We start from the raw sequence: 16,412 nt of genomic DNA on the forward strand, positions 1-16,412 counted from the left end.
ATTTCCTAGGTGTTCATACAACAACAGAACCAGACAGTAAGCATCGTTACTGAAAAATATCCCGGAGTTAAAGGAATGTGCAAGATGATTCAGGCATGCAGTTAGCACCATGTTAATTGGTGGTGTATCACTAACCCACATTACCCTAAAAGCTCCAGTTCTAGAACAAAAAGAAGCAAACTGGAGACACCAAACTTGTCTTGAAAAACAGCAAGAAAAGTATAAATTTGAGATTTTACAAAACTATCGCTTTAAAATTCAGTGCTTTCTAAACCTCACCCTCCTCAGCAGTGAAAGAGTTTCTGGAGAGAGCGAGGCTGCTTTTGTTTTACGAGTCTACACGTCCTGCTGTAAAACGCTGAGCCGTTATTCCAGCCGAGCGTTAAAGTGGTGTGGTTCTGGCCTGCAGGTCCCGAGGCTGTGACACATCAGATAATCAGCGGTTATAGAGGAGCTGCATCTGCACGCTCCAATCACGCATGGGGCGGGTGTGCTGGATTAGGCCTTTGGTCAGGCATGATGTGTTCCTCCTCTTGTTGCAGTCTCCTAGAAACCTTGTCAATGTATTGTCAATAACGGCCGGGAAAGAGAAGACTCCAAGAGTCGTAAGCCTCGGGTGATACCACTCAGAAAGTACAGAGCAGAGACAGTACAAGGCATGTTAGTCACTAATAACTGGCTGTTATTACTGCTGCAATAAAAAAACGGCTTTTACTTCAGTAACCTTAGTCTCACTGAAAGAGTACTGTACCGGTCCAGAGTTTTAACACCCATAATCATTATTTTTACTGTTTCACATGTTTATAATTACAGGAAAGAAATAAACTACATGCTGTCAGCTATAAAATGAATTAACACATACAGAAGCAACACTCACAGTCATAACCACTGGTTACCCCTGGTTACATATTTTGATGATTCTAAATTGCTGTTCATTTGCTAAATTTAACATACTAGGAAATAAAACTAAAAGATAAAATGTGGCCTGTCCAAAATATTGCACACTTTATATATTATGTTGTTTTTTTGTAGTATGTTACACCAAGTAAACAAATACAAATAGCATATATATATATAAATCCACTTTGACTTGTATTTGAACAAAATTACTACAAAACAATATTTTTGATGTTGACTTTTCAAATTCATGCCTCATGCCGGCAACAGTTCCAATGAAAAAGTAGTAATTTAAGACTGGGAATATTATGAAATGTCCAAAAAAACATCCTAAACATGTGATCATGCTTGGGAGCAACCAGGAAAGGCCTTGTCCCTTATGAGGCTGTTTTGCCAGAAACAATATCCAACAGTTTAAAAATAATGCTCCCCAGATGAGGATTTAAGGTAGTTCACTCTTAACCGTGCATAATATCTTCAAAGGATCCAGAGAATCTGGAGCAATATCTCTGTATGATGGGCAAGATCAAAAACACAAATGAATACCAGTGACTATGACTTTGACCCCTCAGATAGCACTGCATTAAAAACTGGGAAGTTTCTGTGATGGATTTAACCAAATGGGATGGAAAATACTTTGACAAACAATAAATACCTTTCATCAATGCATCCACAAATGTATGTTAAGACTGTACTGTGAACAGTGGAAGTCACATATTAACACCACCAAGAAACGCCGCTGACTTCTCTGGGCTCAAGCTCATCTGAAATGGATGGATGCATGGTGGAAATGCGTGATGTGTCAACCTTTCCAAAATGGTAACTATACAGGGGAAGCAAAAAACCTACTTTGCTTTTAATATAAGTAAATGGAGCCAGAATTTTTGTCCAAGTTATTTTGGGCTGTTCATTTTGTTTCTATTTGTCATGAAATTCCCACACAATATAAAGGACAACAGGCTTTTTTAGATTATAACAAAAACTAAAAAAACGACAAAATGGAGATTCAAGGTTTTGTTCTGACAGCAGCGATACGCTGCCTTCTAGACGCCGTCTTTTTCGGGGTGCATATTTCAACCTGATTTCACTAAGAAATGTACTGCACATGCTACAGTAGCATGGCTGTGTAATTAGAGAGTGCAGGTGCCAGGCTAACCTGCCGGCAGTCCAGATCTGTCTCCCAAAATACAGTGAAGGACATGTATAGTTGTACAGCTGAAGATTGAGTAAACATTCTGCTTCCAAAACTAGATCAGTCTGTGTTTTCAACCCTTAAATGTCCCACTAAGGGACATAAAATATAATGTTTTTTTCACCATTTTCAATTTAGTACAAGTCAAGCAGAATTTACTAATCACTGCTTGCTGTTTTTATCAGCATTACAAATACCGTCCCGACATTGATGGTGTTCGGTTTAAAGAAATTGTGCACCAAAATGTGCAGAAAAATGCCATATGCAAGTGTGTTCTTTGTAGATGATGTGTTAACTTATATTCAACAACAAAATCAATGAAACATCTCATTTGCCTGAGGATATTCAAACTTACAACTGTATGCAGTGATCAAAAAAGTGTTAAACAGACCCAAAGTGTCTACCAACCTCAGACCAGCTGCCCATGCCCCAGCTGCCACCACCTGCCTTGGACGAGCTGCCCACCTTACCCTGATGTTCTCATAGACTCCTAGTTATTCCTAATACCAATATTACTGCTATTAATATTAGTAGTATAATCACTTGTAGGTAGTTTGACCAGAGGAGGATGGGTCCCCCCTGGTGAGCCTGGTTCCTCCCAAGGTTTCTTCCTCAGTTCTGAGGGAGGTTCTCCTTGCCACTGTTGCCCCTGGCTTGCCCACCAGGGGGTTTCTGTACATTCTTACAGTCCTGTTGAAACTTTGTCTTTTCCGAAATTCTGTAAAGCTGCTTTGTGACAACATCCGTTGTAAAAAGTGCTATACAAATAAATTTGATTTGATTTGATTTGATACTATTGTAGCAACACCCCCCCCATTTGACTTTATGCAGCTTGTTGTAGGTTGTAGGTGTAAGGATTGACAGAATTCATAAATATGTGCCTTACAATAGTGTCAGTGCTTCCATTTTCAGTTTAATGGCGCATTGTAAAAGTGCAACATATCTGAATAACAATAAAAGCTTTATATCTGAATATTTATCCTGAATGAACTCTCTAGCTACAAGCAAGTATGTTAGCCCTGAGATAAAACACTAGCCACACGTTAACACTACTTACAGTTTAATACAGCAAAATATCGTTACGTCTTTCATTTTATCCTCTGGTTTTCCCACCGATTCCCTCTATCTCACAGTGCTACCAAGCTAGAAAGGAGAAGACCAGCATATCCATCTTCCATGACATGTGACTCCGGCACATCTTTTCAAACTGCTGCTAGCACAACATCATTAGACAGCTCGGTGTACTTAGAAGACAATGATAACTGCTAATTCTGTAATCTAACACAGTTGTTCTTAAGGTGGTCCTCAGGACCTCCTGGAGGGTCTGCATTTTTGCTCTATTCTTATGTGTTGTGAGTTGGGTAGGAGCACCGAGGACTGAACTGAGCACCACTGTTTTCGATGATGAGGACAATTACTTCACTCAGGACCCCGATGCAGCTTTGGACACTGTTGGTGATCTTTGAAGCAGCTTCATGAGAAGCCACCAGAGACATTTTTCCAACAAGCCCAAAGAAGATACACATATGCTTATGCCCTTGAAAAGCTACCTGTATTTGTTACAATATATATATCTAATATAATTAATACACCGACATCAACTTTACTATTTATCTTTGTTTAAACATTTAACCAAAAGCCTTTACATCAAGATTAAGTCCAGAAATATTGGGATGTAGTCCATAAATACTGGGATGTAGACAAAGTTATTTTATTTAGCTGTCTACCAGAGCATGAAATTGACATGACATAATGAAAGTGAAAGTGCAAACGTTCAGATGTAATGTGAAAGTGTTTACATCCAAATTGGGCAAATGGTGTGAAAATTATGACCATTTTCATATATTGCCCCCATTTTTGGGGGCTTAAAAGTAATTATACAGACACATATATTCATAAATTAAAGTCTCATTTTTAATACTGGGTTGAAAATCCTTTGCACTCCTTCTCCTTTCGTTGCCAGTCACAACATCAGTAAATACAAGGGAACCAGTTCTGTTAGCAGCCATTCATGCCAGCGCAACGACGCTACCTCCACCACGCTGGTCAGAAGAGGTGGTATGATATGGATCATAAGCAGTTCCTTCTCTCCTCCATGCTCTTCCTTTCCAATCATTCTGGTACAAGCTGATCTTTGTCTCCTAGGATGTTGCAGAACTTTACAGGCATTTAAAGATGGTTAGCGAACTCTAATCTGGTCTTTTTGTCTTATCAGTGGTTTATATCTTGTGGTAAAACCTCTGTATTTACTCTGATGACGTGTTCTTGGTTTATAAAGGGTTTCTTGGATATGAAGGGTTTTTTTCTTCACCAGGGAAAGAATTCTTCCATAATCTTCCATGGGCTTCCAGGCCTGAGCTCACCAGTCCATTCGTTCTTTTTAAGAATGTGCCAAATAGTTGAGCTGGCCATATCTAATGTTCTTACTATCACTATGATGGGTTCATTTTGATGGTTCAGCCTCAAAGTTTGAAAATGGTCGTAATTCCTACATCATTCATCCAACTTGTCCACAAAGTAAAGATGAGATTACATTCATTATTTGATGTCAACTCCAATATGCTGTGGCCGACAGATAAAATAATAACTTTATCCAAATGTTTAATGATGGCCTTGACTCTACTTTCAAAAAACCTGAAGAATTTCCAAACTTTTGACTGGTGCTGTAAATTCACTCTGTCCTCACTCTGGTGACAGAGTCATATGTTTTTCATACTGCTCTCCTTTAACGTAGGAGAGTCTGAACTTGCCAAAAGACATTTTTACAGCGTCCTGGGTCTCAACACTTAAATAAGTGGTGCTTATTTAAGTGAAACATTTGGCCAATCAAGATGGGACTCATCACTCGTGAACCTGCTATCTCTCCTCTATTATTTCTTGTCCGACCGCCGTGGAAGAGGTTGGCAAGAGCGGCACGTTCGCCTTCTTAAAACAAACTCGCGCGGCAGATGAATGCTATTAGTCTGAAAGATTAGCCTTGACAGGGGTGAATGAAAAGCAATGAGGTGTCTTTTCTCAGCCTTGGCTTCTCCAGACAGCGCCGTAATGATAAAAACTCACTTCAGCCTGATCCGGCCAGAGGCCCGAGCACATCCAGCCAGAGGCCCGGAGGACTCTGCTGTTCTCACATTACGTCAGAGAGGCTGTCGCGGGAAGCCCTGGCAGGGCGATTCCTCTCCCATCAACCGCTGAAGTAAACAGTTTTCCTGAGTGTAAACACACGTCTGTCGTCACTCTTGACAAAACGCAGCAATTAAGACTCAGCCTCCTCCTTTCTTAAATGCTGTCTGTTTATTGTTAGAGGACTTATACCATTATCACTGACACTGTACTCTAGTAGACATAGATTAAGTTTATTTGACCTTAGTTGATACAAGAAATGCTGTAAGTAAGACGCCTTTCTCTCTCCAGAATACAATCTGTTTATTTTTCATATGAATTATACCATCATCGCCGATAGAGCAGTGCGTCTGACTCTGGCACTTCCCCCTCCTTAGTGTATTGTCTTTGTTATGAGTGAAAAACAATGAGCTTTTCCAAGCCCAAGAAGTGAATAAGAGGATGTGTGGGAACTTGGTGTGAACTGGAATGTATAATGCTTTACATTTACATAAAAAAACAGGAATTAAATCATGTAAACATGTTGGGAAATTCATGACCTGAGAGGCAGAAGCCGTATCCTTGCTCAGGGGGACATCTGCCCAAATGTTAAGAGCCATGTTGTCCCTTCAACAAACACAACGTCACTTTGAGAGCCACATTTTATGTCCAGTTAATTGAAGTAACGTTTTTAATATGTGCTGATGACTTGTACAGACTAAACATAGTATAAACAAAAACACAGACGTTGCTCTGCTTTAAACTCTGGCTCAGCTATAGCTGCTTTTCTCGCATCTCCAGCAGGAAACTTTTCCACAAAATTAGATCAGTTTCTTGTCAAATGTTTCTCAACGTTTGACTTTTTTACGAGGCTGAAGTTGCTTCTCATTCTCCAGGTTCTTATTTGAATTTTCACATTCCACCTTAAATGTAACGGCTCTAACTGAATGTAACTGCTGCACCATTTAAAGTGGAATGGGACAATTCGAACAAGAAGCTGGCAAATGAGAAGCGACTTCAGCTTTGTGACTTTTTAGTGCTTGACAGCTTCTTTTTGCAGATTAAACATACCAGCAAACCAGCTGGAGTGATTAGAAATGCAATCTGTTAATATCCATCTTATCGATGTTCATCTTAAATCTCTCTCTTTGCCTTTTCTTTAGCTATTAGCTATGTGAGATTCTTGTCTGCTATGGTGACCAGCACTGTATCAGCTTTCAGGGTTAAAGGGTGAATCTGAAGTTCTACATTAAGCGTTTAAGACCATTTACCGTTAAACTGTGTTGAAGGATCAGCAGAGCTTTATTTTACTGTAAAGGAGGATTATTTTATTATCACCTATTATTATCTCTGATTCAGGTGTGGAGCCGCAGCAGGGCAGTTGCTGACATCTGGTGTAGCACGATCTAATTTCTGGCTTTAGGTCAAAACTTCTGTGTAGCATGCTATTTTATACCCTTAGACATCTGAAGTTATTAGAGTTATTTTGTTGTGATATTTAGTACATCATAACAATATTAATTGATTGTTTAAACAGCAGTTGCTATTGTATTTCAAGTGGTTGCTAGTTGGTTTCTCTGGTATCATGAGTGGTTGCTAAGTAGTTGTTAAGTGATTGCTGCTGCAGGTGGTGTGTAGAGTTGGTAGGTGATTGTTATGATACTTCAGGCGATTGCTTAGAGGTTGATATGGTTGGATGCATAGCACTTGCTTTAATATCTTAGGTGATTGATAGAGTGTTGCTGAGTGGCTGATATTGTATCCCAACTGGTTGCAAGAGTGTTGCTAAGCGGTTGATATTGTATCCCAACTGGTTGCTAGAGTGTTGCTAAGTGGCTGATATTGTATCCCATCAGGTTGCTAGAGTGTTGCTGAGTGGCTGATATTGTATCCCATCAGGTTGCTAGAGTGTTGCTGAGTGGCTGATATTGTATCCCATCAGGTTGCTAGAGTGTTGCTGAGTGGCTGATATTGTATCCCATCAGGTTGCTAGAGTGTTGCTGAGTGGCTGATATTGTATCCCATCAGGTTGCTAGAGTGTTGCTGAGTGGCTGATATTGTATCCCACCAGGTTGCTAGAGTGTTGCTGAGTGGCTGATATTGTATCCCATCAGGTTGCTAGAGTGTTGCTAATCGGGTGATATTGTATCCCATCAGGTTGCTAGAGTGTTGCTAAGTGGCTGATATTGTATCCCATCAGGTTGCTAGAGTGTTGCTAATCGGGTGATATTGTATCCCATCAGGTTGCTAGAGTGTTGCTAAGTGGCTGATATTGTATCCCATCAGGTTGCTAGAGTGTTGCTGAGTAGCTGATATTGTATCCCAACTGGTTGCTAGAGTGTTGCTAAGCGGCTGATATTGTATCCCACCAGGTCACTAGAGTGTTGCTAAGTGGCTGATATTGTATCCCAACTGGTTGCTAGAGTGTTGCTAAGTGGCTGATATTGTTTCCCAACTGGTTGTTATGGTGTTGCTAAATAGCTAATATGGTATCCCACCTGTTTGCTAGGGCGTTGCTACGTGGCTGATATGGTATCCCACTGGGTTGTTAGGGGGTTGCTAAGTGGCTGATATGGTATCCCACCAGGTTGCTAGGATGTTAAATGGTTACAAAGGTATGAAGTTTGCTAGGGTCTTGTTAGACAGTTACTGTGATATCCTAGATGTCTTCTTAGGTGTTTGTAGGCAGTTGCAATAGTATCTTAATTGGTTGCTAAGGTGTTGAAAAGTGGTTAATATATTATTCCAGGTGGTTACTAGGATGTTCTTAGCTAGTTCTTAGGGTATCGCTGTTACTAAGGTGTTGATAGTGATTGCTATGGTATCTCTAGCAGTGGCTAGAGGGTTGCAAGATTGTTGCTATGGTATTGGAGGTGATTGCTAGATTTTTGTGCATTATTATTCATACTTTTATATTTTAATGTTAAATATTATTAATATTTTCCATTTTTCATTTGTTGTATTTTTATTATTTGTCCATTTTTTATTAGCTTTTTTCTCTTCTTTCTCTATAGTTTTTTTTTGTATTGTAAATCACTTTGAGCAAAAAATTTAGATTTTTTTAAAGTATGAAAGGTGCTATATAAATGAAGATTATGATGATGATAATTATTATTTTTTTTTTTTTTTACACTATATGTCTGATCATTCCAAAAAGCACAAGCACACTATCCCCCTATACAGTGAAGTTTTGTGCAGAGTTTAATGGTTGTTTCTCAGAAATTGTGGGCTGTGAAACATACATACATTTTGAGTGTAGAATAACAATAATAAAAGATTAAGAGAAACAGTAAGTTGGCTTTTTCATGTTTAGTAAAATAGCTGTTCTACTCACAAACACAAATGTGATACTGACATTGAAAGTTTAGAAGCTTTAATTTTGCATACAGTTGCTTTGCTTGTTTTAATGAATCAAAAGTGAGAAATAACATCACATTACATTGTGATTTGATTATCTTCTGACTTCCTAAGGGTTAAAAGAAATATTAGCTGTGTCTGGTGCATTATCTGATGAGATGGCATGTTGTGTCCTGCAGGGCAGTGGGGAGTCCTTTGGTCATGGACCCAAACAGCATCTGCAGGAAGACTAAGCGACTGGCTGGGAAACAGGCCGAACTGTGCCAGACGCAGCCTGAGATTGTCAATGAAGTTGCCAAAGGAGCCAGGCTGGGGGTCCGGGAGTGCCAGTATCAGTTCCGCTTTCGGCGATGGAACTGCACCAGCCATAACAAATACTTTGGCAAGATCCTGCAGCAAGGTGAGGTCTAGAATTATAGTTGGGCCTGAATTCTTGATTCAAACTTGAGTACAGCCTTTTAATATTACAGCCCCAGTCAGACCCGACTCATAACACCAAGTTTAACCCAACTAGCCCAACAGAATTCTGTCCCAACCTGATGGTACCCCAGTAAAAGTCTGCCAGAACCCGATGGTACAGACTCAGAAAAAGGTAGTAAACTGTCACTGGGGCAGTTTCCCTCTTGTCACTTGGGTGGTTTCCTCAAGGATCTATCTGAGTACCTTTAGTCAGGGAACATAACTGAACCATAATCCACTGAAATGATCTGTTCTAAGCTGGACTGACTCCACACACCCTGCCTCGCCTCCAGGCTTTTATTCTACTGTTCTGTTTTAAAACATTCGGTTATGAAAAGGAACAAATACCAACTTTTCACCTGGAGAACCTGATTTAAGCTCCACAATCAGACCTTAAACCCACTGTAGAACCTCTGAGGGAACATTTACAGTGTTTGCACCTTGAAGAACAAAAAATATACCTGCATAGAACCTTCATTTCTAGCAGAGCAGGCCTTACAAACTTGCCCAAACTATCCCAACTCTAGTGGAAAATGAAATAATTCCATCTGAAAACAACATTAGCCCATCAAAATTCTGTCTCAACTTAATTGAAGTTTATAAAAGTCTGTACTATCTCGACAAAATTTTATTCCAGATAAATGGGATATGGACATGGAGGCCAAAAAATTCTGTCCTAATTCAAATATAGACCTTATAAAATTAGGTCCAAATATGATCCAATTCTGTCCAAACCTGATTACAGCCCCACAAAATTATCCCAATAGCAGACAAAATTCCGTCCGAACCCAGCAAACACCAACTGGAAACTGAATGAAACACCACATTCCTATCATTCTGATTGATTGTGTCTGTTCAAGTACCTTCTAATCATTAGCCTTGTGGACCTTGAGGCCAATGCCATGAATGACTCCATTGTTCAACATTAAATACTTTTTAAGGTAAAAAATGGAGAGGAAAATTGAAGTAGAGAGAAAAATTAAAGCAGAGGTCATATTTTGTTTAACATGGAAAACAGGCTATGAACCTTAGGTAGGGTGTGACCTTTGACCCTAATCCTAGGACCCAGTGCCCAATGTCCTGTGCTCAGATCCAGGTAGTGGCCTCTGTAGCCAGAGGCCACTACCTACAGAACAAGGCTGGCTGTTGTGTTTCACACACTCATACATCTTCACTAATCTTGCCCTGCTTTGAATTGCCCCTGGAAAATTACCCCCAAATTGCTCTACATAATCACTAATGTACCTGCCCTTTGAAGAGAGTAATAAAACTAATGTAGGCTCTGCTTCTCTGTAAAAGCACTATTGTTCATGTTTTGTTGCCAGTGCTTCTAAAAGTGGATCCTATTATCTAATGTTTTGTAAACTTCTCAAAATCTCAAAGATCATCTGAGGCAGCGAAAGCTCTCTCTAGTCAGAGAGTGGACCTATTCTTACTTCTGGACTAGCCCAAACTGGTCGTAAAACAAGGATACTTTATTTTTCTTAATGTCTCACCAAATATTGTAAGCAGTGGTTTCAATGCAGTAATGGTACGGGTCCATACTGCTTAGTGCCAGCTGCTTGAGTTAAGTCCAGTCGAGGCTTGTAGTCACCTTAGATGAGTCTATACAGAGAGCTGAGCTGGCACTAAAGGAGGAGTTTGAGCTAAAATGTTAACACTATTAAGAATTAAAAGCTCGTAGCCACTGATGAGCATGGATTAAATAAAATAATGCTAATAGATATCTGGTAGCTTCAGTTTCAGCTACTGTTCTAAAGCAGCTTTCCAGAAATGTGTGAGCATGAGCATCACCAAGGCAGACAGAGTCGGTCTCTAATGGCATTGGAAAAATCTCTTATCTTCTCTAAGATATGAGAACAATCAAATCTCCTAAAAGCACGAGGAAGAAATACTGAGAGGAAGCAAGACTCAAAAGGAGGAACTGCCAAAGAGCATGAAGAAGAACCACTGAGAGGAACCATGAATGAGAACAATCAAATTTCCTAAAAGCATGAGAAAGAATGACTGAGAGGAACCAAGACTCAAAAGGAGGAACTGCCAAAGAGCATGAGAAAGAACCACTGAGAAGAACCAAGACTTAAAAGGAGGACCTCCCAAAGAGCATGAGAAAGAACCACTGAGAAGAACCAAGACTCAAAAGGAGGAACTCCCAAAGAGCATGACGAAGAACCACTGAGAGGAAACCAAGACTCAAAAGCAGGGACTCCCAAAGAGCATGAGAAAGAACCACTGAGAAGAACCAAGACTCAAAAGGAGGAACTGCCAACGAGCATGAGGAAGAACCACTGAGAGGAACCATGAATGAGAACAATCAAATTTCCTAAAAGCATGAGAAAGAACCACTGAGAAGAACAAAGACTCAAAAGGAGGAACTCCCAAAGAGCATGAGAAAGAACCACTGAGAAGAACAAAGACTCAAAAGGAGGAACTCCCAAAGAGCATGAGGAAGAACCACTGAGAGGAAACCAAGACTCAAAAGGAGGAACAGTGGCCAGTGAGTGTATATCAGCCATTGCTGGGACTTCTTAGTCTTGCTGTAGGGTTTTACTGCCAGCTGAGGGCACATGGTCTGATACAGGCCGGGCTTGGAGGAAGCCCTTTGGCCAAGATTGAATGAACTCAATGGGCAGCAGAAGAATTTGGTTTGATTTCTTGCTTATACTCACTCGTTGTGACTGCCTCCATGCCTGCATTCAGAGAAAGGTTTTAGACACAGACCTCGATTCAGACACAGCGCACTCCACTGGACTCTATGGCCAGTTTCCTGGATATGAAACAGTCTTGGAATGGTTGGATTTGTAGTCTCATTCACAAACAGCACATTTGGGCGGGGAGGGGGGGTGTTGGGGGGGACAATTCTAACAAATTAGCTCAAACTGCAGTCCTGTAGTAAAATAAATAAACAAATAAACAAAAAAGCAATGAAGTATTCATAGATTAGAGGATTACATGCTGATCTGTTTAAACCCAAGACATTAATGGAGGTATGTATATATATATATATATATATATATATATATATATATATATATATATATATATATATATATATACATACAATACAAAAAAATTCCTCCAAAAAATGAGAGTGATCATTTATAGGGTGTTTTCTATTGGGAGGTGTATTATTATTAGAAATAGAAATTATTATTAGAAATAATAATTAATAATACATTTTTTGTTACATTTTTTGTTGCTTTTTAATATATATTTTATTTCTTTTAAAGTTCAAAAGATTTAGATTTCTCATGAGTTTGATAAAAAAAAAGAAAAACTGCTGTTCCACGTTTTCATGTCACTACCCAAACTTTTAGTCCATAGGTGGAGCTTTATTTTAGCTCCACCCCTGCAGTTTAGAGCAGGAAGTGAGGCTGCATGCCTGTCCCTCATGGCCACATGGTGAGCAGCTAGATCCCATTGTTTGATGTAAATGTGTCCCAAAGTGTGAAAATCAGCGCTGAACATTAAGAATTATCACTACCGAAACACGTTTTCTACGATTAAGTGAATGTTTAAGCATTTTATTGTAACATATTATGATTTTTTTTGTGTGTAAAGCTGTTCAAAGCTGTGTAAAGCTGTTCAAAGCTTGCTGGTCATGGACTGGTTGTTCTGCTGAAAATAAGCTATAACAGTCACCTCTGAAACAGTCACTACTGACACAGTCACCGCCGAAACAGTCACTACTAAAACAGTCACTACTGAAACAGTCACTACTGACACAGTCACCGCCGAAACAGTCACCTCTGAAACAGTCACTACTGACACAGTCACCGCCGAAACAGTCACCTCTGAAACAGTCACTACTAAAACAGTCACTACTGAAACAGTCATTACTGACACAGTCACTGCCGAAACAATCACCTCTGAAACAGCCATTACTGAAACAGTCACTACTGACACAGTCACCGCAGAAACAGTCACCTCTGAAACAGTCACTACTGACACAGTCACCCCCGAAACAATCGCCTCTGAAAAAGTCACTACTGAAACAGTCACTACTGACACAGTTACTGCTGATACAGTCACCTCTGAAAAAGTCATTACTGACACAGTCACCGCCAAAACAGTCACCGCCAAAACAGTCACTACTAAAACAGTCACTACTGAAACAATCATTACTGACACAGTCACCGCCGGAACAGTCACTACTAAAACAGTCATTACTGACACAGTCACTGCCGAAACAATCACCTCTGAAACAGTCATTACTGAAACAGTCACTACTGACACAGTCACCGCCAAAACAATCACCTCTGAAACAGCCACTACCGAAACAGTCACTACTGACACAGTCACCTCTGAAACAGTCACTACTAAAACAGTCACTACTGATACAGTCACCTCTGAAACAGTCACCTCTGAAACAGTCACTACTGATACAGTCACTACTGAAACAGTCACTACTGAAACAGTCACCTCTGAAACAGTCACTACTGAAACAGTCACTACTGACACAGTTACTGCTGAAACAGTCACCTCTGAAACAGTCATTACTGACACAGTCACCGCCAAAACAGTCACTACTAAAACAGTCACTACTGAAACAGTCATTACTGACACAGTCACCGCCAAAACAGTCACTACTAAAACAGTCACTACTGAAACAGTCATTACTGACACAGTCACCGCCGAAACAGTCACTACTAAAACAGTCACTACTGAAACAGTCACCTCTGAAACAGTCACTACTGAAACAGTCACTACTGACACAGTAACCGCCAAAACAGTCACTGCCGAAACAGTCATTACTGACACAGTCACCGCCGAGACAGTCACTACTAAAACAGTCACTACTGAAACACTCATTACTGACACAGTCACCGCCGGAACAGTCACTACTGACACAGTCACTACTGACACAGTCACCGCCGAAACAGTCACTACTGAAACAATCATTACTGACACAGTCACTACTGAAAGTCAAGTCAAGTTTATTTGTATAGTGCTTTTTACAACAATGTTGTCAGAAAGCAGCTTTACAGAAGTTTGAAAACACAGTTACAATATATCCCCCAGTGAGTGAGCCAGAGGCGACGGTGGCAAGGAAAAACTCCCTCAGTCTGGTGAAGAAACCTTGGGAGGAACCAAGACTCACAAGGGGGGACCCGTCCTCCTCTAGTCAAACAGTGTTTACAATTTAATAAGCTAAATACCACATAAATGCCACACCCCTGGATCTCCTGCCTTTGTCTAAAGGGGAGGCTAATTATCAAAAGCTAAACTTAACAAATATGTTTTCAGTCTAGACTTAAAGGTTGAGACTCTGTCAGAGTCCCGAACATTAACTGGGAGATTATTCCACAATTTGGGGGCTTTGTAAGAAAAAGCTTTTCCTCCCATTGAAGTCTTCTGAATTTTAGGAACCAGTAGAAAACCAGCATACTGGGATCTGAGTAAGCGAGGCGGTTCATAATGGGAAATAAGATCTTGCAGGTACTCCGGTGAGAGACCATGCAGGGCTTTATACATCAATAAGAGAATTTTATAGTCAATACGGAATTTGATAGGAAGCCGGTATAATGCTGATAAAACTGGGCGGCTGTGATTCCCTGGTTTTAGTGAGTACTCTAGCTGCAGCATTCTGAACTAATTGCTGCTTTCATGGGGGGAGGAGAATGTTTCAGTTTTTATTTTATGAAGCATGGAATGTGGTTAAGAATTCATAAGAGTCCTTTTATGCCTTTATCAGCAAAGAAATTTGTTTTATATACTGAAAAAACATTATTCCTGAAGCAGTAGTGTACATACCCTTGCATACCCTCTGTGTAAACCCACCACTTACTGTGCTACGTAAGCACTTGATCTGAGACACAGTCATGTCTCCTGCAAGAGCTTTAACTGAATTGATGATTTCGCCCCAGGTCGGTTGACATGTTCCCACACGGGCTGCCGAAGCGTCTGCGGAGCATGGAGCCAGACCGAGACTGGCTGACTGACTGCCTGGCGAAGTGGAAATTAATCATAAATTCCTCCACGTCTATAGGTGGAGGCTTAAGTGGCTCTGCTGTTTTGAAACATTCGCCACAATTACGGCTCTTTAACGACCACGTGTCAGCGAGAGCAGCTCAGGCCGAGGCAGGTTCGACTTCCTGTTACGAAGCGAAGTGCCACAAAGAGCCGTACATACTTCTGCCCTGCTCAAATAACCGTGGGCTGTTTCCTTCTCTATTCAAACACACCAGCCTACGCCGCTGATGGGGCCTGGGGCGAGAAGCCTCCCAAATGCCAAATTACGATAGAAATGCTGGGGTGGCACTTTCTTTACAGTGAGGCCAACTGATGACTTTTGGCTGCTTTGGAGGCGTGCACTAAAACGCAATTTTACCTGCCCAGAGACGGCTATCTCCACGCCCCAGTGAACCAGTGATGGTAACCAATGTAATTATCTCTCACAAAATGTTTGAAAGAGTATTAAAGAGCAGCACCATTCAACTTTTGACCCACCTCCCTTCTCCGCTGTACTTCACGGTTCTGGATTAATGGCTTTCAGATATCTGAAACACAGTGGTGAACTATGACTATTAGAGCTAGGTTTCCTTTTGGGATATGAATGTCAAAATCTAGCCAAAATATGAGGGAAAGAAAATAACTACAATAATAATAACCTCTACTAGCATCCCTGTGGGATTCTAGTAGGCTGGTAGTACAAAAATAATAGTGATTCACATGAACAGTTTTCAACATTTCAACATTGCGTGGACATCGGGGGCGGTGCCACTGGATTGGCAGACTGGGGTGGTGGTGCCTCTTTTTAAAAAGGAGGACCGGAGGGTGTGTTCCAACTACAGGGGAATCACACTCCTCAGCCTCCCTGGTAAGGTCTATGCAGGGGTACTGGAGAAGAGAGTCCGCCCTGGTCGTGGAACACTGGACCAACTCTTTACCCTCTCCAGGATTCTGGAGGGTTCATGGGAGTTTACCCAACCATTCCACATGTGCTTTGTGGATTTGGAGAAGGCATTCGACTGTGTTCCCCGGGGGATTCTGTGGGAGGTGCATGGTATGGGGTACATGGCTCTTTGCTACGAGCCATTCAGGCCCTGTACAAGCAAAGCAGGAGTTTGGTTCGCATAGCCGGCAGTAAGTCAGACTCGTTCCCAGTGAGAGTTGGACTCTGTCAGGGCTGCCCTTTGTCACCGATTCTATTCATAATTTTTATGGATAGAATGTCTAGGAGCAGTTAGGGGATGGAGGGTGTCCGGTTTGGTGACCTCAAGGTCACATCGCTGCTGTTTGCAGATGATGTGGTCCTATTGGGGACATCAGGCTGTGAACTTCAGCTTTCGCTGAAGGCCATGGTTCTCAGGCGGGAAAAGGTGGAGAGCCCTCTCTGGGTCGGGGATAAGCTCTTGCCTCAAGTGGAGGAGTTTAAGTATCTCGGGGTCTTGTTCACGAGTGATGG

The 16,412-nt window shown here is 41.0% G+C and overlaps 1 protein-coding gene across 1 annotated transcript in view; it reads left to right on the forward strand.

Annotated features, from left to right (window-relative positions):
* wnt6b (wingless-type MMTV integration site family, member 6b) overlaps window positions 1–16,412 on the forward strand; it is a 67,125-nt gene that overhangs the window by 28,469 nt on the left and 22,244 nt on the right. Inside the window, exon 2 of the mRNA XM_037539137.1 lies at window positions 8,725–8,945. Coding sequence (XP_037395034.1) covers window positions 8,725–8,945 — 221 coding nt within the window. The remainder of the gene's footprint in view (window positions 1–8,724; window positions 8,946–16,412) is intronic.

This window comes from Pygocentrus nattereri, chromosome 6 (genome assembly GCF_015220715.1).
Source record: "Pygocentrus nattereri isolate fPygNat1 chromosome 6, fPygNat1.pri, whole genome shotgun sequence".
NCBI classification, from domain to species: domain Eukaryota; kingdom Metazoa; phylum Chordata; class Actinopteri; order Characiformes; family Serrasalmidae; genus Pygocentrus; species Pygocentrus nattereri.